The sequence below is a fragment of the Miscanthus floridulus genome, chromosome 8 (assembly GCF_019320115.1).
Source record: "Miscanthus floridulus cultivar M001 chromosome 8, ASM1932011v1, whole genome shotgun sequence".
Lineage (NCBI taxonomy): Eukaryota > Viridiplantae > Streptophyta > Magnoliopsida > Poales > Poaceae > Miscanthus > Miscanthus floridulus.
In genome coordinates, this window is record NC_089587.1 from 118213273 (window position 1) to 118237032 (window position 23760).

The following is a 23760-nucleotide window of genomic DNA, read 5'->3' on the forward strand; positions in this document are numbered from 1 at the left end:
CTGCATCACGTCCCTCAAAGGGACAACACCGTCGCCGATTTCCTTGCAAAACTGGCCACCAGGCGAGATCCATCCCCGAGCGGAGTCGTTGTCAACGACGTCCACGAGCCGTCCGCCCGCATCCTGGAAGGTCCAACCTAGACACACCCCGATAGCCAGTCAGTGCTTGGGGGTTCTGATCCCAGCACCTCTATAACGACATCACCCGCGGACGTCGCCATATTGGTACTCGATCAAATAGATTGGCAAGTACCACTGCTCGCCTACCTCCTCGAGGAGGTTCTCCCACCTAAAAGAACTGAAGCTCGACGAATTGCTCGACGTGCCAAGACCTACGTCATGCTCGATAACGAACTCTATAAACAAAGTCTGTCAAGAGTACTCATGAAGTGTGTTCCCGCCAGTCGGGGAAAACAGATCCTCCTCGCGGTCCATTCTGAGATCTGCGGGCATCATGCGGCCCCAAGGTCCCTAGTCAGAAAAACCTTTCGCCAAGGTTTTTATTAGCCCACCACGCTACGAGATGCAGAGGAGGTCGTCCGCAGGTGCGAAGGATGCCAGTTCTACGCTTGTCAAACCCATTTACCAGCGCAAGAGCTCCAAACCATCCCAACCACCTGGCCATTCGCGGTCTGGGGCCTTGACATGGTGGGACCTCTCAAGAAAGGTTCAGGTGGTTTTACCCACCTACTCGTAGCAGTTGACAAGTTTACCAAATGGATAGAGGCCAAGCCCATCACCAATCTCTGCTCGGAAGAGGTGATCAAATTCTTCCTCGACATCATCTATCGATTCGGCGTTCCTAACTGTATTATCATAGACCACGGGACTAACTTCACTAGGAAGAAGTTCCAAGACTTCAGCAATGGATACGACATCAGAATTGATTGGGCTTCGGTCGGACATCCATGAACTAATGGTCAGGTTGAACGCGCCAACGACATGGTCCTCCAAGGACTCAAGATGCGCATCTTCGACTGATTCAACAAACACGCTGGGCGGTGGGTTGCAGAGGTCCCAGCAATCCTCTAGAGCCTAAGAACGACCCCAAACCAATCCATAGGATTCACACCTTTCTTCCTGGCCTACGGAGCGGAAGTTGTGTTGCCCTCTGACCTCGACCACGGCGCACTGAGAGTAAAAGCTTTTGACCGCGATCGAGCCACGGTGGCTCAACAAGACGCAGTTGACCTGCTCGAAGAGGCTCGCGAGACAACCGTCATCTGCTCCGCCTGCTATCAACAAACCCTCTACAAGTACCACGAAAGGAAGATCAGAGGAAGGATTCTCGAAGTTGGTGATCTCGTGCTACGAAGGACTCAATCGACGAAGGAAAAACACAAGCTCTCTCTACCCTAGGAAGGACCCTATACGGTAACCAAGGTAATCTGACCAGGCACCTACCGACTGGAGGACAACAATGGCAATGTTCCCAACAACACTTGGAACATTGAACAGCTACGTCGTTTTTTCCTTTAGAATCGGTCTAAACACCTTCGATTAAAGCACATGCTCCTGTAAGAGCACCCCCGCCCGAACACTTTCAACCCGGGTCGCTCGAAGGCTCCATAAATATACAAATATTGAGTACTACCTCTCTATTTTGTTTACTGTTGTATGGAGAAATTCCTTCCTACCCTAATGAAGGGGTAGTTCATTCCTTTAAATTTACCTTACGTAGCTTTGCTTTAAAAATTCTGACTGATTGCACCCCGCCTTTTTCTATGGCTACAACCGGCCGAGCCTCGCGAGCCACGCTCCGGGCTCGTGAAGTTGCGACCTACGGAACAAACGGGTAGGTACAAGAAAGAAAGAAATTTAAAACAAAATTATGCTAAGGAGAAACTAAGGAACGGAAGGGAACAAGCTTCCCCAAATGGAATAACTCCATCACAGAAAACAAAAATACCATTATAGCTGTTAAGCACACGAACGTCCCCCACAAATTTAAAACTACTACGGCCACTCTACAACTTCACTTGAACGCCAGAAGAGACAACCAGACCTCCCTGAGTCGATCGAGTCACCTAGGATAGATCAACCGACCTCCTGAGTCGATCGATTCACTCAGGATAAGCACCTGAGATATAGGTAGGAAGCGAAGGGGCACCCCATGCGGGCCATGCCGACTCCACCTCGAATGATGAGCATGGGTCCTAGTCAGACATTTCTGACTGAAGCTCTCCAAACCCCGTCTCTCAGGTCATCAAGGTAAGCATATGTTCATTAAATACAAAACTGTTCACATGAGGGCTAACCCACGATTGACAAGCACAGGTCTTGGACGGACGTTTCCAACTGGAGCCCGATGAACCCCGTCTCTCTAGTCTTCAAGGTAAAACACTATCAAAGCCCCTCTATTTCAATTTAAAACATTCATACATCCATATGCGCATTTCATTCCATACGCCTGAATCCCCCGGATGGTTAGGGCATGAACCGCCCGGGGGCTCGGGAACTAAGCATCGCACGTGCAGCGAAATGCACCAGAACGCTCCGTGTTGCGCCATGAAGCGGTGGCTTGCCTCATTCGACATGAGCAACCAAACAGAGCTAGGGGAGAAAACCGTAGATGAACACCGTACAGCCTTCGCCCGGTCTGGCAAACCGGGTCATCTCAACCTTCTCGTTTGATCCTGAACCTCTCGCCAGACCCACAGAATCCCCATCGAGGGGAGGCCGTCAGGCCACCTGGGTCGCTCTACAAAATGACCTAGGCATCTGCCAGGTTGTAGGTAAAGGAGTAGTGGAATGCCACAAGAGGGCTATGCTAACCCCGTCACGAACGACGGACCCAGATTCCACTCGATCACACCCGTTAGCGAGCTCACCGAGCTAGTCTTCGAGCCCGAGCGATCAGGATAGGCGACGAAACTCAGCCCCTCCAGTTGTGAGGAACCGGATGGGGTAGCACAAAATAACTCACAACCCCCATGAAGGCTCGACAAGGCTCAGGGGCTTAAATGCCATGGGACCGTGACTCCAAACTCGCGTCAACAGGATAGGCGACATCTGGCTATGGCTCTTGGGACCATGACTCCGAACTCGCGTCGACAGGATAGGCAACATTCGGCTACGGCTCTTGGGACCGCGACTCCTAAACTCGCGTCGATGGGATAGGCGACATCTAGCTATGACTCTTGGAACTGCAACTCCTAAACTCGCGTCGATAGGATCGGCAACATCCGGCTATGGCTCCTGGGACCGCGACTCCTAAACTCGCATAACGGCATCAGATGGCTTCACTAACTAAAACTAACTCTCTCGATCCACGGCGAGCACCGACGCCTGGGTCTACTCGTAACTCCACCTTACCCGATCCCACGGCGCGCACCAAAGCCAAAGATCGAACTCTGTTACATCCAAAACTAAACTTCCTCGCCTGATCCCCGACGCGCACCGACGCCGGGATCAATAAGTTCTGTCTCAATCCAATCCCCGCGCTTAAAAACACCTCGGCTGCACAACGACGCCATGGTTAAACAAAATCATGTCTTAAAACTCAAAACACATGCACCCATAGACACAACACAAAAACCCCCCAGCCGGTTCCGCCCGAACCACCCGGGGGCTCAGGGGCTACACCCACGGGTGCGCTCGCGCGCACCCGCCAGCAAGACAAAAATCCCCTGGACGATTCGGCTCAAATCGTCCGGGGGCTCAGGGGCTCCTATCGGGTTCATAAACTCGGGGTCCCTCGAAGACCATCTTCCACGCCCGGGCTCGGCCCAGGAAAACAACATATATTTCATGGGATGGACCAAAAAACTAAAACACAGCAGGCCGGAAGAGAAGTCTGGTCGTCGACCGGAAGGTCTACCCTTAAAAACAGGCACCCGCTCGTCAACTTCTTTGGCCCACCTCTCCGACCGGAGCACTCGCTTCAGGCACCAGCCGTCTCCAAGCAGTCTCTCCAATCGAAAGGCTTGGCCCAAAACGCTGCTTCCTACTCCAACCCCGCGACTCCGACCCCGCGACCGGGGCTCATAAGAAGCCTGCTCACCGCTCTTCTCCGACCGACGCATCGAGAGCCGACTGGAGTCATCCGACTGGGGCTCCCCGTTCGGAAGGAACCAGAAGACATGCGGAGAAAGGCAAGGCATAGCTCACAAGTCAAAACCACTATACCAGGGACCATACCCTGCACGAAACAGTGCTCTACAGCCACTCTGACACAAAGTATTGTAGGAGCTGCTAGAAACTCCCATATGGTAAGCCCTCCCTCGCGTGTCTCTGAACATCGATCGCGGTATGGGCTCCAGGATTTGCCATACCGGGTGAACATAGCGCGGCTCCTCACATGCCACTAGGCATCCAGAAGTATTTGCAGGTATCGGCGTCCATCCTTCCTGAAGAAGATAGCTCGACTCCCCGTGCACATCTGACATCCTACAGCGACATCGACAGTATTGGGGGGCTTCAACCATTATCCAGTTTTCATCACCGTAGGCAGCAAGGCTTAGAAATATCTGTACTATCTCCCTCTCACCTGTAAAAGTCATCCCCTTCATCTATAAAAGGGGATGCGCTCCCTCCAACGAGGGGAGATCGACTTCAAAAAGCTCAGACTCACTAGATCGACATCAACCCCTTACGACCGTAGGACCACCAAGTTCCGACCGCAACCCTTTCGGTCGGAGCCATCCGAACCTCTTGTATACCCCCTCCTTTCTCCTTCTCGTTTGTAACCCCACTACAGACTTCGAGCACCTGGGCTTAGGAATAAAGTCACCGACCGACCCCGACTGGACGTAGGGCACGTTGCCTGAACCAGTATAAATCCTGTGTCATTGAGTGCTAGGCCACCTCCGATCACAACGTACAGCAAAACTACAAATATTTACTAGTTGGTCACTTTCTGCACCGACACTTTGACTTAGAAGTAAACCAAAACTTCACCTCTTTGTGGGCGCCTAAAGTTATACAATTTTGATATAAAATTTGTACTCACCTGACTTCATATGAAAAGTTATGTGTTTTTTATATATGAGAAAGAGAGAGACCACCTGATATGTAGACCCCATTTACTACGTTAGCAAAACTCAAGAAACCACTTGAAATGGTCAGAGGGGTATTTTATCTAATTTTGAAAGTTAAAGTGTATTTTATCTGATATTGAAGTTCGAGGAGAAGGTTTGAGTTTGTGAGGGTAAATCAGACTTGACAAAAAGAAATATATCAAACTGCTATAGTTTTTATGGACCAAATTTTGCTACAAGTGTTCTCTTTGGTCTCTAGTACATGAGTTTAGAAAAAGTTATTTGACAATGACAAAATTAAAGTGCAAATGCCCAATTGAGCATTTTATGTAGCATTGTGAGCCAAAACGTCTTATAAAAATAATATATCTAGAAAAAACCTAAATATCTTATAATTTGGAACGAATGGACTATTACCAGTCTATGTTCATTCTTTTTATATATAATTGATCGGCAACTCTCCTGCACAGTTCATTTAAATAAAAGAGCCCGGTTCGTTTAAAGAAAAAGAGCTAGTAGACACACAGGCCATGGTAATGGTAGAAATGGTTTTACTGGGGGTGAATTTAATTGAAACCGTAATCTTGCGTTACAATGTGGCACTGCTACCATCCGTCTCCTTTTCCGCGTGTGCATCTACGGGGGACCTGAGCATCGATGGTTTTGGACCCGGAGGAACAAGGGGAGGACGACAGTGCGGAGACGTCCTCGATCGCTTTTGGTTCTCCATACAATCTTTGTGGACCTGGCTTCTGGCATGATGCGCACCTATGGGTTCAGACTTCAGAGCTGTTCAAGTGTTCATACCTGGCAAATCTGGACGTGAGTTACGTACTAGTAATACGGAGGGAATACGTACAGAAAAAAAAAATGTCAGTGTGTGATGACGCATCTGAGCTCCCGTGCGTCAGTGCGTGTCTATCTGTCATAATCTAGCCTTATGATTATGAGCCGGTCATCGTGTTCTGGAGCTGTAAACGGCTGGCTGACACTGTCATGGCATGTCCATGAGCAAGCCAGAGCATGCAACTGGGGTAATGGCATAGCCAGCTGATTGATGACTGATGAGCCGAGATGCACGGTCAAGTGAACGCCATTGGCCAATGGGGGTAGTTTGCTGGCATCTGAATGCACGGTCAAGTGAGAAATAGAGCATCTGAAATCTGACTACAATCGCACGCACGTCCATCGTCGAAATTCTTCGGTCCAGTTTAGTTTGCAAAAAATTTTACAAATTTTTTCACATTCTCCGTCACATCGAATCTTTGGACGCATGCATGAAGCATTAAATATAAATAAAAAATAAAACTAATTACACAGTTTAGACGAAATCCACGAGACGAATCTTTTAAGCCTAATTAGACTATGATTGGACACTATTTGCCAAATAACAACGAAAACGCTACAGTAGCCATTTTGCAAAAATTTTTGCATCTAAACAAGGCCCTACTCCTAGCAGCAAATTAAACTAGGCCATGTTTAGTTCCACAAAAATCCAAACTTTGGCACTATGCAAAAAGGAGATTTCCCATCACATCAAACTTACGGTACATGTATGGAGTACTAAATGTTGACGAAATCAAAAACTAATTGTACAGTTTGGTTGTACTTTGCGAGACAAACGTTTTGAGTCTAATTAGTCAACGATTGAACAATTATTACTAAATACACACGAAATACTATAGTGCTACAGGATTTCCGGCTGCGCCAATTCGGCAGGCAACTAAAAGCGGCCCTACTATCCCCATTGCTCCATGTTTCAGATGCCACATGCATGCGTCCTCCTTTCACCTGAGAAAAGCCAACGCTACCCTACCTACACATCTTTGCTGTTGCCTGTTGGTCTTTTCTTTATTGTAGTAGTAGTACTGATACTTGCAAGATTTTGTGAGATAATCCTCCTGCAGTGGTAAACAACAGTCCGTCAACAGTGCGATGGAAAAGGTACTCTCTACTCCGTCCAGCATATTCTTAAATCTTAATCCGATCAACTCAAAGTGGCCTGGGTCCTACAAGATCCGGTGTGATCTTATTCGTTTCAGATCGCAGCTCAGAGTTCAGAGTCTGATGCCATCAGTCTCTGGCATGCATGATTACACCACAAAATTTTTCCATCAAAGATGATTCGATCCAGCCTGCTTGACACCGAATTTATATACCACTTTGCTTTGATTTTTTAGTACATCCATTTTACTATACATTTAAATATAATAATATGTCTAGACACGTATCAAGATAAATAAACAAAAAAAAGTAAAAACGACTTATAATTTGGAAGATAAAGTAGATGTTTAAATCATCCCATTCCACTCGGTATATGCTCTTTGATTTTGAACATGGTAGCATCATCTAGTATAGTATAGTGATCATATCGGGCGTGATCCCATCCTATCCTAGAAGGAAAAGGAGCTGGAAAAGTGATCAGGCAAAAGCAGCAAGCTTTACCAGATGCTCCAGCCTAGACAGCAGGATCCATCCATGCCCAACAATGTGCTTGGATGGAAAGTTTCAGAGCATGGTGCGCGCAAGGTCAATAAGAAACTATTAGGAAACAGACCCACCTTCAGATCATCTCTGCAACAGACCAGATCACGTCCAACTCCAAGGAAGAAGGAGCCTGCGCCAGCAAAAAAAAAAAAAAAAAAAACGGCACACAGTCCATCTGTCCGAGGAGCACAAATTACACAAGGCCGGGCTGCCATTGCAAATCAGCCAGGCCACTCAGGCAACCACAAGGTGGCCTCCACTTCTCAAAGCAGCTGAAACATGTAAAAGCATAACAAAAAAAAAAAGACACGCGAATTAAAGGCGCACACTGAAAGTAGCTAGAATGTCCAGAGTGTGCCCTAAGTTTTGATAGGGGAATGAGCTGAAGCCTTAGCAAGTTACAGCATTATCCCATACAACCTTATCGGTACCCAAGCTGTTAGAAATTTTAGGCATCACTCGCTATATTTTATTAAAAAATAGTAATATATTTGTGACAATCATGTGCAAGTGTCATCTTTTTTTTTGCGAAACAAACTTTATTACCAATCAAATAGCATCATTATAGACTAGAGACAAAAACAAAATCAGGAAAAGAAGAAAAAAAGACTTCACTACAACCCGACCTAATAGCAAAATGAGCAAGTTCATGCACTACATTATTTTGGCTCCTACTAATCTTAGCAATCTCCAAACCGCACAAGACATCCATAGCCATCCGTGCTTCTCGAATAAGAGACCAGCCAATCGAACGGTCTTGCCCATTACTTTTCAGCTTTGCGGCCACCACGGCATAATCAGTCTCCAACATCATTGGAACATCTGGCCACCGTGCAGCGAGGACGTTTCCTTCATGGCATGCAATAGCTTCAGCTTCCTCGGCGTCCCTGCAATGACGAAGTAAATGCCATGATGCCAACTTGGTCTGGCCTAAATGATCCCTGATTACCACGCCTACAGCAGCAATACCTGAACTGGGGATGAAAGCCCCATCCACATTGATCTTCATCATACCCGTTGAAGGCGTGTTCCACTTCTGCTGAGGCTTCCGATTATCTACTTGTAGCCTTCAGCTCTCCACTGTAACACCATCGGTGTTACACCGTCAATCATTTACTAAAACATATTATGAGTATCATGTTTATGTATTAATGCATATGATAAAGTGTGTAGATTAATTTCTATAACTCGAAACAATCAACTAAAATACGAAACAAAAGTTGATTCGATACTCATGTTATATCACTTAGGGTTTAAAATCAATTTTTATTAAGCAAAAATGCTATAGAATATATATGTGTCACCTTAATAAAGTTGAAAGTACAAACTTTGTAGATGACAATAAAATACTTATGGTCAAAAAATGATATTACTAGCTAATATTTCCACTAGCTTAGAAATCGCAAATGAAAATCAAATTCAGCTCAAAAACTTAGGAATTTTCAAGTCTGTCGACAGCTAGACAATGCTATGTTTAGCAATTTATTGTGAGAGATTGGATTAAAGTGTGGTGCAGTGTTATAGCTCGATTTGGTAGTGTCATGTGCCATCTTGAGCATGGTGAAGACAGTTTAGGTTTAGGAGCAACCGTATGGTCGTGTTGAGCACTTTAAAATTTGTGCTTGTTACCGGTTTCGGGCTAGTTGGTCGCGTGGCTGCGATCACTGCGCTTGGGCACTCGGCGTCGCCGCGTTGGTCGCACGTGCGCGTGCACGCGCTGCCGCGCGTGGCCGACCGTGACCACCTCTGGCCTGGCCATGGCTCAGCTGTCGATGGCCCGCCGCGCGAAGCCGCTGCTGCTGCCACCTACCCCATCCCGCGCTGCGCTACCGTCGGTCCGCCACTGCTCCTCGCGTCGCGATACTGCCGCTGCTGTCGCATCGTTGTCGCATCCGCGTGGTCCGCTGCATCTCTGTGCTGTTGCCGGCCCTGTTCATGTTGTCTCCGCACGTGAGCGAGCCACCGTCACTATGCCATTTATGGCACTGCGGCGCGCAAGCCACGCCGGTCAGACACGGGCACACATTGTCCGTAGCGCCGGCGCGTGGGCCTTTCGAGCTCGTCGCTCGCGTCTCGCCAAGGCAAGGACGAGCCGAGCCCACAGCCGTGCTCCATTTCTCTCTTTTCCCTCTATTTCCGCCACTGTCGTGTCGTGTCATGGTGAGACCGAGAGCGAGCACCTCTCATCAATTCCTCATGCTCGTGTCTCCGCCTTCACGTCCCCTCTCTAGCCGACCCCACCCCGCTTTGATTGCGGCTTGGTCGAGCTCTAATTTTGGAGCTTTGCCTGCCACCGCCTGTATCGTGGCCAGCCTCCACCACTTCACCCCGTGCTAATTCCTCTGCTCCACTAGCTCGCCTTGGCTCCCTCTCCACCGTGCGCACGCCAGTGGGAGCGCTACCGCCTCCCCGTTGCTGCTGACGTGGCCATGTCCGCCGTGGTTCGTCACCGTGCTCGTCGCGCGCACATGGACAACATTGCTCAGGTTGTTGCCGATCGAACCACCACTTCGGCCTAGTTCGTGGTGTGCCCCTGGTGCTTATCCCCTACCTCTACCGTCCCATTAGCGTTGTGGCTCACCAGAACGCGATTGACACCGTTGCAGGTCGTCCGCCATCAGGGAGAGCCCGCTCTACTTAACCCCTGTTTGTGCCACCACCGCCCATCGCTTCACGTCGAACCCTAGGTGAGAGTCGGCCTCGTAGATAGGTCAGCGTGGGTCCCGTGTGGCCGGTGCAAGCGCTAGTGCCACCGCTCGCCGCGTCGGAGCGTGCGGGGAGGGCCGGAGGCCTTGTTGTTGTAAAGAGGAGAAAGATTCGAGGGTTCCGTTGCAAAGTCGTTGTCTATAGAAATAGTACGTGTAGTGTTCGTGCTATTTTCTGATAATGCGAGGGTGTTTTTGCAAGAGTTGGCCCAAAAATCAGTTTAGATTTTTCATGAAGAATAGAAATAGCTTTTTATTTGTATTTCTGAGCTGATCTTTGATAAATCATATAAAATCATGTAGGTATCCAAAAATTATGAAACCAATTTTGTTAAGTTCCTAAAATTGTGCTCTATTTGTTAGTGTATTTAGTTCATATATATACATGTTGATACTAGGAGCTATTAAATTATTTGAAAGTGCTTAATATTATTAGGTTAAATATTGTAGGAATTTTTGTGGCAAAATGGTGATAGTTGAAAGCTCTAGTTTGGTTTTGGATAATTAATGAAACCCTAAGTGCTAACCTAGTTTATCAAAGTAATCATGAGATAGGTATGAAGCAATGACGAAGATCATGACAATGGTGATGGCATGGTTATGATCAAAGGCTTGAATTTGGAAAAGAAGACAGAGAAAAACAAAAGATTTAAGGCAAAGGTATAAAATATAGGAGCCATTTTGTTTTAGTGATCAAGACACTTAATGAGTGTGATCACATTTAGGATAGATAGTCGTACTATTAAGAGAAGTGAAACTCGTATCGAAATGCGGTTATCAAAGTGCCACTAGATGCTCTAATTTATTGTATATGCATTTAGGATCTAGTGGAGTGCTAACACTCTTGGAAATATTTGTGAAAATATGCTAACATATGTGCACAAGATGATACACTTGGTGGTTGGCACATTTGAGCAAGGGTGAAGGAGATAGAGATGATAGAGGGTCAGTCTTGCTGTTTTACAACTGACCAGACGCTGGTCTCAGGGAGACCGGCGCGTCCGGTCAGGCGTGGCAGTGATATCCTGGCGTCGGTCATATGACCGGACGCTGGGCCTCTAACTAACCGGACGCTAGAAGGATGCGTCCGGTCAAAGCTGACGTAGCTGCACAGAAGTCAGGGTGACTGACCGGACGCTGGCTGAGTCCGGTCAAGTGCCATCGGACAAGTCCGGTCGAAGAAAATTAGTTTTGGAACCTTATTGTAAACGACCGGATGCTATGGGTTCAGCGTCCGATCACTTGTGCCGGAGCGTCCGGTCAATTGTCAACCGTTGAGATCAGACGACTCTTGTTGAACGCAGGATGACATGTGGCAGCCATCGGGCAACCGGACGCTGAGCCCTACATCCGGTTAGTAGGACCGGAGCGTCCGGTCACCCTGATCAGTGTCCAGTGAAGGGGTACAACAGCTGTTTTCGTGGGGGCTTCTATTTAAGCCACATAGCCAGCTTAAGCTCACTCTCTTGCAAATTTTCATTGACATAACAACCTCGTGAGCTTAGCCAAAGCACTCCCACTCATCTCTATCATTGATCCATCATCTTTGTGAGATTAGGAGAGAATCCAAGTGCATTGCTTAAGTGATTGCATCTAGAGGCACTTGGTATTCATGTTGCACTATGGATTTTGCTTGTTACTCTTGGTGGTTACCACCACCTATATGGCTTGGTGCAGCGGTGGAGGATCGACACGAGTTGGTGATTGTTCGTGGCCGCCTTCGGTGATTGTGAGGGGAGTTGTACCTTCCCCGATGGAGTACCGAAAGGTAACTCTAGTAAATTGCTCGTATCATTGAGTTACCTTACTTGTGGGGAGGTTCTTGCGGTGTCCAATCATGTGGACGAGGTTTGTGAAACACCTCTTAGCCGCCGAACCACCAAGTGTTGGTCGACACAACGAGGACGTAGCGTGTTGACAAGCACGTGAACCTCGGGAGAAAATTGGTTGCCTCGTGTCATTTGTATTCTCCCAGTGATTGATGATTGACATAATCTTCATCTTGTGATTGGTTCATCCCTCTACACGGCGGTATAATCATCCTACTCACTCATTTATATTCTTGCAAACTAGTTGTAGCAAGCTCTTTAGTGTAATTAGTTTTGAGAGCTTGCTTTGTTTTTTAGTTCACTTAGTGGAGCTCTTTAGAGTAGCAAGTTTGAGAGCTCTTAGTGAGTAGTGACTTTGCAAGTTGTGTGCCTAGTAATCATTGCAACTAGAATTGTTGGATAGGTGGCTTGCAACTCTTGTAGAGCTAGAGCAAGTTTGCATTTCACTATTTGTCATACTAATCAAATAGCTCTAGTTGATTTGTAGATTTTTAAATAGGCTATTCACCCCCTCTCTAGCCATATTAGGACCTTTTGGTAGCTTCATGGTATTATTATATGCTCACTGTAATTTTTGTAGCTTTAGAATAGACTTAACATAAGGGTAGTTAAATGCACTTTGTTTCAAATATACATTAAATCTTTAGTAGAAATAAAGATATATCCTTTATTTGTAAAGCTAGGTGTTTGTTAGTTGAACCTAACACTTTACATGATAAAGATGATAGTTAGCTTAGTATCTTAGTCATTAGAGCTAGCTTAGTAGTTTACCATATGTATTCTTATTCTAGGAGCTGCTGTTGCAAAAATACTAAGTGTTGTATCATCATCGCATGCATGTAGAGAACGAGTTGGCGGAGATCATGACCATCAAAGACCATGAGTTCGAGGAGGTGATTGAGGAGTACGAGGAGGAGATCCTCGTGCAAGAGGAGGTCTCAGAGCCACCACTGACTGACTGAGCTGATACCCCGCCTGCCCAAGGCAAGTCCTGGTGCATAACCCTTATTTTGAATAATCACTGGATATGTATATGTGATGTGCATTTACGTTACATGCTTATTGTTGAAACTAAATGCATAGATAAACCTACCTATAAGTCCTACTAGCATAGGTCGAGTAGCTGCTATGCTTAGGCTATCAGTAGCGTGAGTAACCTACTGTTACTTGCAATATGTGATTATTATTATCACTCTCATAATAAAATGGTGAAAGAAAAAATGGAGACCGGGTAGGGATATGGTATGGGTATTGGTGGGTGTAATAGGTTGTGTCCCGCGGCCAATGGGGCATAGCTTGGTTACACTATTTTCTCTATCCGTATCGGTTAAGGACCGACCATTGCATTGGATTCTAGCCAGGTCACAGACTTATTATTCTGAGCACATATTTGCTTATGGGAGCGAGAAGGCTCGTTGCTCTCTTGTCGTGGGTTCTGGCTCTTTCCAGACTGACTGATTGGAGGCGGAAATAGTAGAGGTCTAAGCACCAAACCAAGTCCAGAACTCAGGTGTGGGGGCTTAGAGTCCAAGTTTGGACGGGAACCTAGACCCCTTAACAGGAGAATGGTGGGTTGGTCCTGCTTGTGCTTGGGGTACAAGCGGAGCATGTGTTTCGGGATACCCAGCTGGGTTATATTGGTTCGCGAATCACCATGTAATATGGTATGACTTGTCTATGATCTAGCACCATAGTAAGAACTAGAAGATGAAAGGGAATGAATGGATCAAATTGCTCAACTCTTTGTTGAAACTAGAACAAGTACTTACCTAGAATGGTTAGCTAATGAATTAATCGACTGCTAATAAAATACATACATAAGGATTCACTACTAGTAATGCTTTTTACAAAAAGAGAACCCAGCAAACTATAAAGCTTATCATATCCTTTGGAGTCGGGAAATTATTCCCACTAGTCGGATAAGTCTTGCAAGTACGTTGTGTACTTAGGGTTTATTTACCCATGTTGCAGGTGCCGCTTGAGGAATGGCTGTTGTGAGAAGGATTCTTCTGGTGGGCATAGATGGATCCTTGTATCTTACCATAGATGTTTATTGTAATTCTATTGTTTAAATTCCGCACTCTGAACAGGCCCGGCCCTAGGGAGGGGCGAGAGGGGCAGTCGTCCCAGGCCTAGGGAGCCGATGGGCCCCTCCCCAGGTATGTAGAGTATACATTAGTATTATTCAGCATCTCAGAGCCCAGTAACATACGGAGGCAGCCAGGCACGCAGCAGCCCAGTAACACACGCATCTGTCACGAACTCGTCTCCGCGATCACGCTCTGCACGACGACACGACTCGTCTCTGATTTCTCGGCTTCGACTATTGGACTTCCTCTACATAGATGTGCTCGGCTCAGGGTCAGGCCGTCAGGGACATCCTCACGCCACCGCCGCAAGGCATTGAGTCGATCGCCGGCCGGGCACGTCCGCATAGGGCGAGGACGACAAGTCGGCAATGACATATTCTACGCTTCGAGCAGGGAGGCGGCAGCAAGTCAGCAACCAGGTACGAATCTCTTCCTAGGATCCCTAATCATGTACATAGCCGACGCTACCCAACTTTTATGTAATTGTGTATTTATGTTGAATCTAATAAGTGTTTTTGTCATTTTGTGATTGATTAATAAGTGATTCAGGGACCACGACTGCCGAACATCATTTAGGATTTGCAAATTGTGATTTAATCTGCAAGGCACTTGACTCCCTAAGGTAGTGTATACTTATTTAATCTTTGTGAATTTACTTGTCTAGCATAATGATATTATTTAAAATTATTGTTACTAATTGTTTCTCTAAATTTTAACAGTACCATGTCATCAAGAAAGTATCCTTCTGGCAACGACAAAAGAAAGAAGAAAAAGCAAATAGATGATTTGGTAGAATCACAGAGAGGGGCTCTTCATAAATTTCTTAAGAGTAATACAAGCACTTCAAGAGATCCAGATGCATTGGCGATAGTTGTTGCGGAGGAACCAGCTAATGCTAATCCAGAAGATCAGGACCATATGGAAGGCAATGTTAACATCGACGTGGATGAACATAATGTGAGTGATCATGAGCACGTATTTAATTCAAATGAAACAGAACCTACTATTATTGATGAGGATCCAGTTTCTATCGATATTTATGATCCAAGAAATTGGGATAAACTTAATAACAAAGCAAAGGATACATTAGTTGAGAAGGGGCCTATAAGAGAAGAGAATCTTGAATTCCCTTGGGATGCCAATGATAGACATTTTTCCTATGCATATTACTCTAGAAAAATGAGCAATGGAGAGGTACATGATAGAAAATGGTTAGTTTATTCCAAACACTTGGACAGAGCATTTTGCTTTTGTTGTAAGCTTTTTAATTCTAACAAATGCAAGAGTTCATTGGGGAATGATGGGTTTAGAGATTGGAGGCATGTCAATGAGAGGTTAAGGGAGCATGAAATTAGTGTTGAGCACATTTCCAATATGACCTCATGGAATCAATTGAGAATTAGGCTACGGAAATAACAAACAATTGACAAAGAGTTGCAACAACAAATCTCAAAGGAGAAAGAGCGCTTAAGGCTAGTATTATTAAGAATAGTTGCCATTGTGAAATTTCTTGGCAGACGTAATTTGGCTTTTAGAGGATCTAATGAGCAGCTTTACAATGATCAAAATGGGAATTTTTTAGCTTGTTGTGAGATGGTTGTAGAATTTGATTCGGTAATGCAAGACCATCTTAGACGTATTCAAAACAAAGACATTCAATATCATTATCTCAGCCACAAAATTCAGAATGAGTTGATTTCTCTTATGGCCTCTGATATTACAAATTCTATCATCAAGATTGTTAGAAGAGCCAAATATTTCTCTGTTATTCTTGATTGTACCCCAGATGTTAGTCACCAAGAACAAATGAGTTTATTGGTTCGATGTGTTGACATGGTTGATGGTAAAATTAAAATAGAGGAATACTTTCTTGGTTTCTTGAAGGTAGATGACACATTAGGTCATGGGCTCTTCAATGTTTTGGTTGATGCCATTAAGTCACTTGGTCTTGATATTGATGACATTAGGGGACAAGGTTATGATAATGGTTCTAATATGAAAGGAAAACATAAGGGCGTTCAAAGTCGGCTGCTTGAAATTAATCCAAGAGCCAAATATGTGCCATGTGCTTGTCATAGTCTTAATCTTACTCTTTGTGATATGGCCAAGTCTTGCACTAAAGCTGACACTTTTTTTGGAATCGTGCAACGAATATATGTATTATTTGCTGGTTCTACCAAAAGATGGAAATTTTTGCTTGATCATGTTGATGGTCTAACTGTGAAATCATTATGCAACACACGTTGGGAGAGTCGGATTAAAAGTGTTATAGCAATTAGATATCAAGCTCCTCGGCTAAGGGCAGCTTTACTTGCATTAAGTGAAGATCCTGATGTTGAATCCAAGGATAGGAGTGATGCAAAGAATTTATTTGATGTTCTTGGCAGCTTTGAATTTATTTTTGGCATGGTTATTTGGCATGACATTTTATTTGTTGTCAATAAAGTGAGCAAAAAATTGCAATCATCATCTATGTGCATTGATTCTGCCATGCGACAGATAGAAGGCATAATGGATTACTTTGAGACCTACAGGAATAATGGGTTTGCTTCTAGTATGGTCATTGCTAAAGAAATTGCATCTGAAATGGGTGTTGAGCCATCATTTCCTATAAAGCGTCGTGCTCTTAGAAAGAAACATTTTGATGAAAATAATAGTGAGGAAGTCATCTTGCAAGCTGAGAAGGATTTTAAAGTTAGTTATTTTCTGGTATTGGTTGATATGGCAAAAATATCATTGAAAAGTAGATTTGACCGACTCGAGTCATTTAATGAGATATTTGGGTTTTTAATGAGTTCAACAATCTTGAAGTCCTTGGATGGTCCTGAACTAAATTTGTGTTGCACAACATTGGCAGTAGCTTTCTCTCATAATGGCTCATCTGACATTGATTTGAATGATCTAATTTCTGAGCTAAGGGTTGTGCAATCCGCTTTGCCAGAAAGAGACATGACAGCTATGGAGATTTTTGAGTTTGTTACATAAGGTGATTGTTATCCTAATATTTCCATTGCTTATCGCATCTTGTTTACTATGCCAGTGACTGTGGCATCAGCTGAAAGAAGCTTCTCAAAATTAAAATTGTTGAAGAACTATTTGAGATCTACAATGTCGCAAGAGAGGTTAAATGGATTGGCAACATTATGCATTGAGAAGCGATTGTTGGATGAGATTGATATTGAAACCATCATCGATGACTTCGCATCAAGGAATGCTAGAAGAAATTTTTGAGGTAATTTAATATGTATACAAATGATTTCATATGAACATTGCTTTTGCATTCAGTTAACTGCTTACTAGCAACATTTTGTAAATGTGTGTGTATATGCTATCAATGGGTAGTACCAGTACTAGTATCATATTCATATAAAAAGGTCCAAAATTTTAGCTTTGTTCTAGGTCAAAAAAAACTCAGGGCCGGGCCTGACTCTGAACTTGGTATTATAATAATATATTTCTAAGAAGTCTTGTTGTATGAAATGGACTAAGTATTGTAAACTCGTTCTCATTATTGGATCTTGAAGGAAAAACATTGATTATTTGAGTTCTTTCTTCGGGTGTGTTCGACGGACCCATCCGATATAGCTTACTTTCAGGGTGCTTAGTGTTTAGTGGGAGACGAGCGCCTCTAGAAACGTGCTATTTTGGGTGGTTCTGCCACACCCTAGCGCCCGCGGTGGGGCGGTAGCCGGCGGCGGGGGCGAGGACGTCGGAGTCATGGGTCAGTTTTTTTTCCTTTTTTTTTTTTGCAACTGGCCCTAACTCGCCGGAGCTCCGACGAACCCTAGCGCCCGCGGTGGGGGCGGTAGACGAGAGGGGGGCGAGGGCGTCCAAGGCAGGGGGTCATTTTTTTTTTCCTTTTTTGTTTGGCAGCCAAAATAATTTCTTTTCCAAACTGGAGTGTGCAGCAGGAAATTGGATTTTCTGCACGCGCACGCTCTAGTGAAGTTCAAGAAAATAAAATTGAGATTGAGAGTGGATTTAGTGCTGGAGACGCTGATGTCCCCCTAAACTGCTTTCCCCCTTCTCCCCGCTCCGCCCCCAGCAGCAACCACTCTTTCTCCGCTTCTGCTCGGGTCCCCTTTTCTCCTCTTGCTAGGGTTTCTGTTTCTCCTCTTGCTAGGGTTTCTACCCCTCCAAATCGGTCCTCGCTCCACGGCCATGGCGAAGACGAAGCAGGGAAAGAAGGACGTGGATTCGTACACCGTCCGCGGCACCAACAAGGTCGTCCATGGTAATTTCCCGCACCCCCGATCCGGTTGTATCTGTTTTTCCTGCGAGAGGTATCTGATGCTGCTGCAATGTCTGTGCCGGGAAGTGGGCGACTGCGTGCTGATGCGGGCGTCGGACTCGGACAACCAGCCGTATGTGGCGCGGGTGGAGAAGATGGAGGCCGACGGGCGCGGCAGCGTGCGGGTGCGGGTGCGCTGGTACTACCGCCCCGAGGAGTCCAAGGGCGGCCGCCGGCAATTCCACGGCGCCAAGGAGCTATTCCTCTCCGACCATTTCGACCTGCAGAGCGCACACACCATTGAGGGGAAGTGTGTTGTCCACTCTTTCAAGAACTACACCAAGCTTGACAATGTCGGGCCTGAGGACTTCTTCTGCCGATTCGAGTATAAGGCGGCCACTGGTTCGTTCACCCCTGACCGCGTGGCAGTGTACGGAGCTCCTTAATCCTTTCATTGTTGATTGACTGTTCCTTTTCTGTGCATGCGTTTTGAGCCTGCTTGTGATAATTTGGGTGTGTGTATTTTTCTCTCAAGGTATTGCAAATGTGAGATGCCATACAACCCCGATGACCTCATGGTGCAGTGCGATGCTTGCAAGGACTGGTACATTTGTCTCAATGATTTGCAATTTACATTTCACTGATATTTGCGTTTGTTCCGTCTATTCTGTGCTTGTACAAAGCAATGTTTTAAATCTCCGTATATTGAGTTTAGTGGCATCATCACCGAGCTGCCATAGCTGCTAATCGCCACTATTATCCCCACTACAACACAGTGTGCTCAAGTTCACAAGTTCACTGACGCTCACACCTTTTATCTGTTTCCTAGCCCAACTCTGTCTTGCCTGCACTCTGCCTCTCTCACTTTCCACTACTCACTCTCTGCTGCAAAACGGCCTCTGCTGCACCTATGCCAGGGAGGACTTTGTGCCCTCCATCGTACATGCTCGCGGCTGTGTTCGGGGAGAGCGTCGTGGGTGAGACGGCCATGGCGCAGCAGGGCTCCTAGATCGCATAGGAGCTCGAGCACACATCACAGGGGCTTGGGGACACAGAGGTGGTCGGCCAGCAAGCGCCACCAGTGGTCGGAGCACCTCACCGAGCGGAGCTGTTGCTGCTGCTGTTGTGCGCCGAGGCGGAGATCTGGATCGGAGTATCGGATGATGCTGAACAAGGAGGTTCTCTTGTAACTGCAGTAGACAGTAGAGAAGGTCTCGGCCCGCTGCTGGAAGCGTTCTGATGAATGTCCTGTGAGGAACGACGAGTTTCAACAATGTAAGTGGTGCTAAATCACACATTGATTAGCGGATTTCGTGCGCTAAATCCGGCTATTAGCACCTTTGATCACATAGCGCTAAAAGTCAACTATCCTAGCCGCTGCTCTGTGCAACCGCGGTCTCCGGCTGTAGCGGCCGCTATAGCCGGAGATTTAGGAAGTGTTTGGTTCCTGGGATGGAATGGGATATCCCACCTTTTATTCTGTTTGGTTCAGAGGGACAAGACGATCCCACTAGGGAATATCCCCTTCAGATTCGTGCTCAGCTTGCCCCCAAAATAATGGCGGACGGGCGCTGAACGCGCGCGTGAGGAGCACAAGGAAGAGAGCGCGGACTAGGTGCCGGTGAGGTCTGGCGGAGGAGAGGAGGAAGGAGAGCGTGGCTGAGGTTGCCTGCCCCTGCCTGCGGAGGAGGGGAGGAAGAAGAATGCGGCTGGCCCCGGTGAGATCTGGCTCTGCCCTTGGTGTGGCCGAGCTCCGCCTCGTCCTTGGCATGTGCGGCCGTGCAGGCAAGCTCTGCCCCCGGCCTTGGCGCGTGTGGCCATGCGGGCGAGCTCCGCCTCTGGTTCCGGCACACGCGATCGCACTTGGTGAAGGAGATCGGGCAGTGCTGCTTCTTCGCGTGTGGGAAAGGAAGATGAGATACGACCTGGACCCATGTCCCGGTTAATGGTATACCCTCGCTTCCTCTTCCTAATTCCTCTCCTTGTCCTGTTATGGTTTTGACGTTTGCCGCATTCGCCATCGTCCACATTGCACTATCCCACTGGTGACTGGCCACCTACCTAAGCTCTAGTTTCCCAAATTCGACGGCGAGAACCCACGTATCTGACAATCGTGTTGTGAGAAATACTATGTATGGGGTTGACAACTCTGTTTGGGTTTGGGTAAAATGCACTTTGATAGCCCAGCTGCTTGTTGGTTGCAATCGGTAGATGCTCAAATCCAAACAGCCAATCGGTAGATGTTAGGAAAAATGTCTCTCGCTCTATATGGTCCCAAATAGGATAGTTTAGGAATTGAACTTTTGCTTTTGTCTTGAAGGATAACCATTTCATCTAAAATTCATAATCTTATACATGACACTTTATACAATTGGGTGCTAGAGGATTCAGGATTGTGTGCCAGTATATTTAGATTTTTATAGCTGTATTAAGAGAATTGTCATAACCTACTAACCTGTAGATTTTTTCATGTTTCATTCATGATGTTTATACCCCATCTGTTTTGAATCTTCAGTGACAGTAGTGCTTTAAGAGTTTAGGTGCCATTAACTTGAATAAAAAAAACTGTCATCCTATGGGAATCATATATGTTCGTCACAATAGAACTATAGAAGTGCAAAATCTGCATCCATCTCTGTTTCAAAGGCGTCGCCTAGGCGTACCCAGCTTGCCTTGGGGAATAGTGGTGCCTTGTTGCCTAGGCGCCACCTTGGTGTCCATGCGGACCCAACACTCACCTGGATGCCTAGTCGCCTTTGAAACCATGGCATGCATGTTATTGAAGCTATATGTGTTGACCTTGCTTGTCATATCACCTAACCTTTTTAAAATAAATTTGAAAATCTGTCTGGATTTCCTTCCAGAGATATTTGAGGTGTCAGGACTCAGGAACTTGCAAATAAACCTAAAGATATTAGTTTTCTGAATCTAAAACATTTACTTTTCTCTGTACTTATTATGCTGCCATTACTGTTCTATTAACATATGTTACTGTGTTCCTACCTCGTTCATGTCCTATGATATGCAGGTTCCATCCATCTTGCATGTCTATGACCATTGAACAGGCCAAAAAGCTAGATCACTTTGTTTGCTCAGACTGTTTGAAAGAGAATGGTTCAAAGAGACTTTCAAATGCATATGCCACTTCACCAAATTCTGAGCCCAAGGTAAGTTAATTGTTTATTTTTTATATGCTTTTAGGTATTTTCTTTTTTCCAAATAGTTAATCTTAATCTTTTGTGTCTCTAGGTTATTTGGTTCAGTTTTTTTTTGGAGTTCTTTGAGATGTCGGCATTGTTTCCCAACAATTTCATGTTCATCCTGTTGTAATGACTTAGCAAACATCCAAGAAGGCATTTCTCATTTCTCTATTTGCTCTGATGAAATCACCCAAAACATAATCTTTAGTTTGTACCATGCATGCAGCTTTTAGAAAGATGTTGTAAATATCTAGGCCGCTTATGCCTCGTGAAAGTCGATGTATTCAGACATTATTCAACCTTACTCCACAATTTCTACCGGAACGCAGATGCATGCTTATTCCTAGGCCTTCATGGATTGGTTTTTTATGCAATTTTTTGGAAGATGCTTTAGATATGTAGGTTGTTGCTTGTGCATCATGAATATTTCTTACTCCCTAATTTCTACCAAAATTTTGATGTATGCTTATTTCTAAGTTTTCATGGGTTGGAGCTTTATGCATTTTTTGGAAGAAGATGCTTTAGATTATTAGATATCCAGGCTGTTGTTGCTTGCTCCTCATGAATATTTATATTTATATATTCAGACACTAATGAACACTTTGCCCCATGATTTCCACCAAAACCTTCACTATGCTTATTTCTGAGCCTTCATGGAGTGGAGCTTCATGCTGTTTTTAGAATATTATATATCTGGGCTGCTGTTGCTTGTGCGTCATGAATATAAACACTTTTCAACTTAACTCCATAATCTGGACCTAAACTTTATGTATTGTTGGCGTAGGTGTGGCTGATTATTGGAATGATACTAGAGCAAGTCCGTTTATTTTTCTTTTAAGCTATAGTGTGCATAAAGGGGAAAAAAAAGGCAGTGAATCTGTAATTTGCTCTGTCTGCCACCAACCAGCCTATGTAACTAGATTAACACAGCAATATAAATGTATTTTATTTGCTACGATTTTAGTAGGCACTGGCGCACAGGGCATATTGTTAATTGAACCACAAAAGAAAACATCTGGCTTTCTATCACCGTTTTGCTGATATATGTTTGTTCCCTTGTGGCTGCTTGCCAATTGCAGGCTGAATCAAAAAGGCAGAGGAGGTGACAACTCTTTAGTGCCAACATCCATGGGTAAGGGGTGATGTGCTGCTTCTGTGGTGAATCAGCCCTTTCGCTGTGGTGAGAGCAGATGTGTACAGTGCACTAGAACCTAGTGTTTGCTGTTAGGGGAACGGTTTTGTTCGATGTAGCCAGTGTGACATGGCATGTAGTTGTTGGTAAGGGGCAAAAGAAGAAAGAACAGTCGTTGTGTTGACTTGGTCAGCTTAGCCGTTGTTAATGCACTGTGTTGACTCAACATACCCCCTTGTGTCTGATAATGCAAGTCATGCGGTTGTTGATACATGTACATTGTTGCTGTGGCCGCATCATCGATTGTCATTGGTCAGTGGTACTGTACTGTAATTTGCTTTTGCCAGCTCAGTGCTGGGCTCGATTCAAAGCTGCCACTTGTTTGATTGAGCAAACAACTGCAGGCGGCGTCTGCACCGCGCTTCTTGGGCCTCTGCACTACCGGCCTAAAATCTTCGTTCTTTCACCGTTTCTCAAAATAATAATAATAGAAGACAGCAACATTCTCAACTAGCACGGCTGTCGCAGCGTTTCCTACCACTTGCCGCCGCTAGCCTTCTCCAGCGGCGGACACCTCCGCCCCAGGGCCCTCGCTCGTCTCCGCAATGCCAGGCTGCGCCGCTGGAGTCGCGCCTATGTAACATCCTAGCTGTTTAAATGCAATGAAAACTTGATCATGAGTATCATTAAGCATAACCAACAAGCATTAAGTCATAAATGTACTCATGTTTCAATTATGACATTTATATGTTTCATATGTTGCATGAAATGTTAATATCAATATCAATTAAGGTGCTTTGTGATTTTATATTTGTGAAGTTGCTTAAATAATTAAAATTTTGCTTTAATAAACTTTGAAGTAATAAGTTTATACTTTACACTAGTGTCAAGGTTGAGCACTGTTAGCATATGAAATATGTTTTAATTTGAGCTCCAAAAATGAATTAAGCATTGGAATCTACACAGCCAATTTTTTACTTTGGATTTCAGTTTTAATTCAATCTTTGGGGATTTATTAAAATGTTTTTCATATATAAACTTCTGTGCAACCTTGGTACTATTTTAAAGTGTGAACTTTGTACTTTGAATTCATAACATTGTTTGTGT

At 45.2% G+C, this 23760-nt stretch overlaps 2 protein-coding genes across 2 annotated transcripts; both read left to right on the plus strand.

The window, feature by feature from the left end:
- The first annotated feature begins 14143 nt into the window (after window positions 1-14143).
- Window positions 14144-17075, plus strand: LOC136469799 (uncharacterized). Its single transcript, XM_066467859.1, has 6 exons — window positions 14144-14159; window positions 14640-14712; window positions 14810-15284; window positions 15375-15424; window positions 15608-15704; window positions 15828-17075. The coding sequence occupies exons 1-6, from the start codon at window positions 14144-14146 to the stop codon at window positions 17073-17075; spliced, it is 1959 nt and encodes a 652-aa protein (XP_066323956.1).
- Window positions 17076-18067: 992 nt separating this feature from the next.
- LOC136473392 (chromatin remodeling protein EBS-like) lies at window positions 18068-22926 on the plus strand. The gene is made up of 5 exons (XM_066471041.1): window positions 18068-18324; window positions 18409-18751; window positions 18857-18925; window positions 21350-21488; window positions 22601-22926. The coding sequence occupies exons 1-5, from the start codon at window positions 18252-18254 to the stop codon at window positions 22625-22627; spliced, it is 651 nt and encodes a 216-aa protein (XP_066327138.1). The 5' UTR covers window positions 18068-18251; the 3' UTR covers window positions 22628-22926.
- Window positions 22927-23760: the final 834 nt, after the last annotated feature.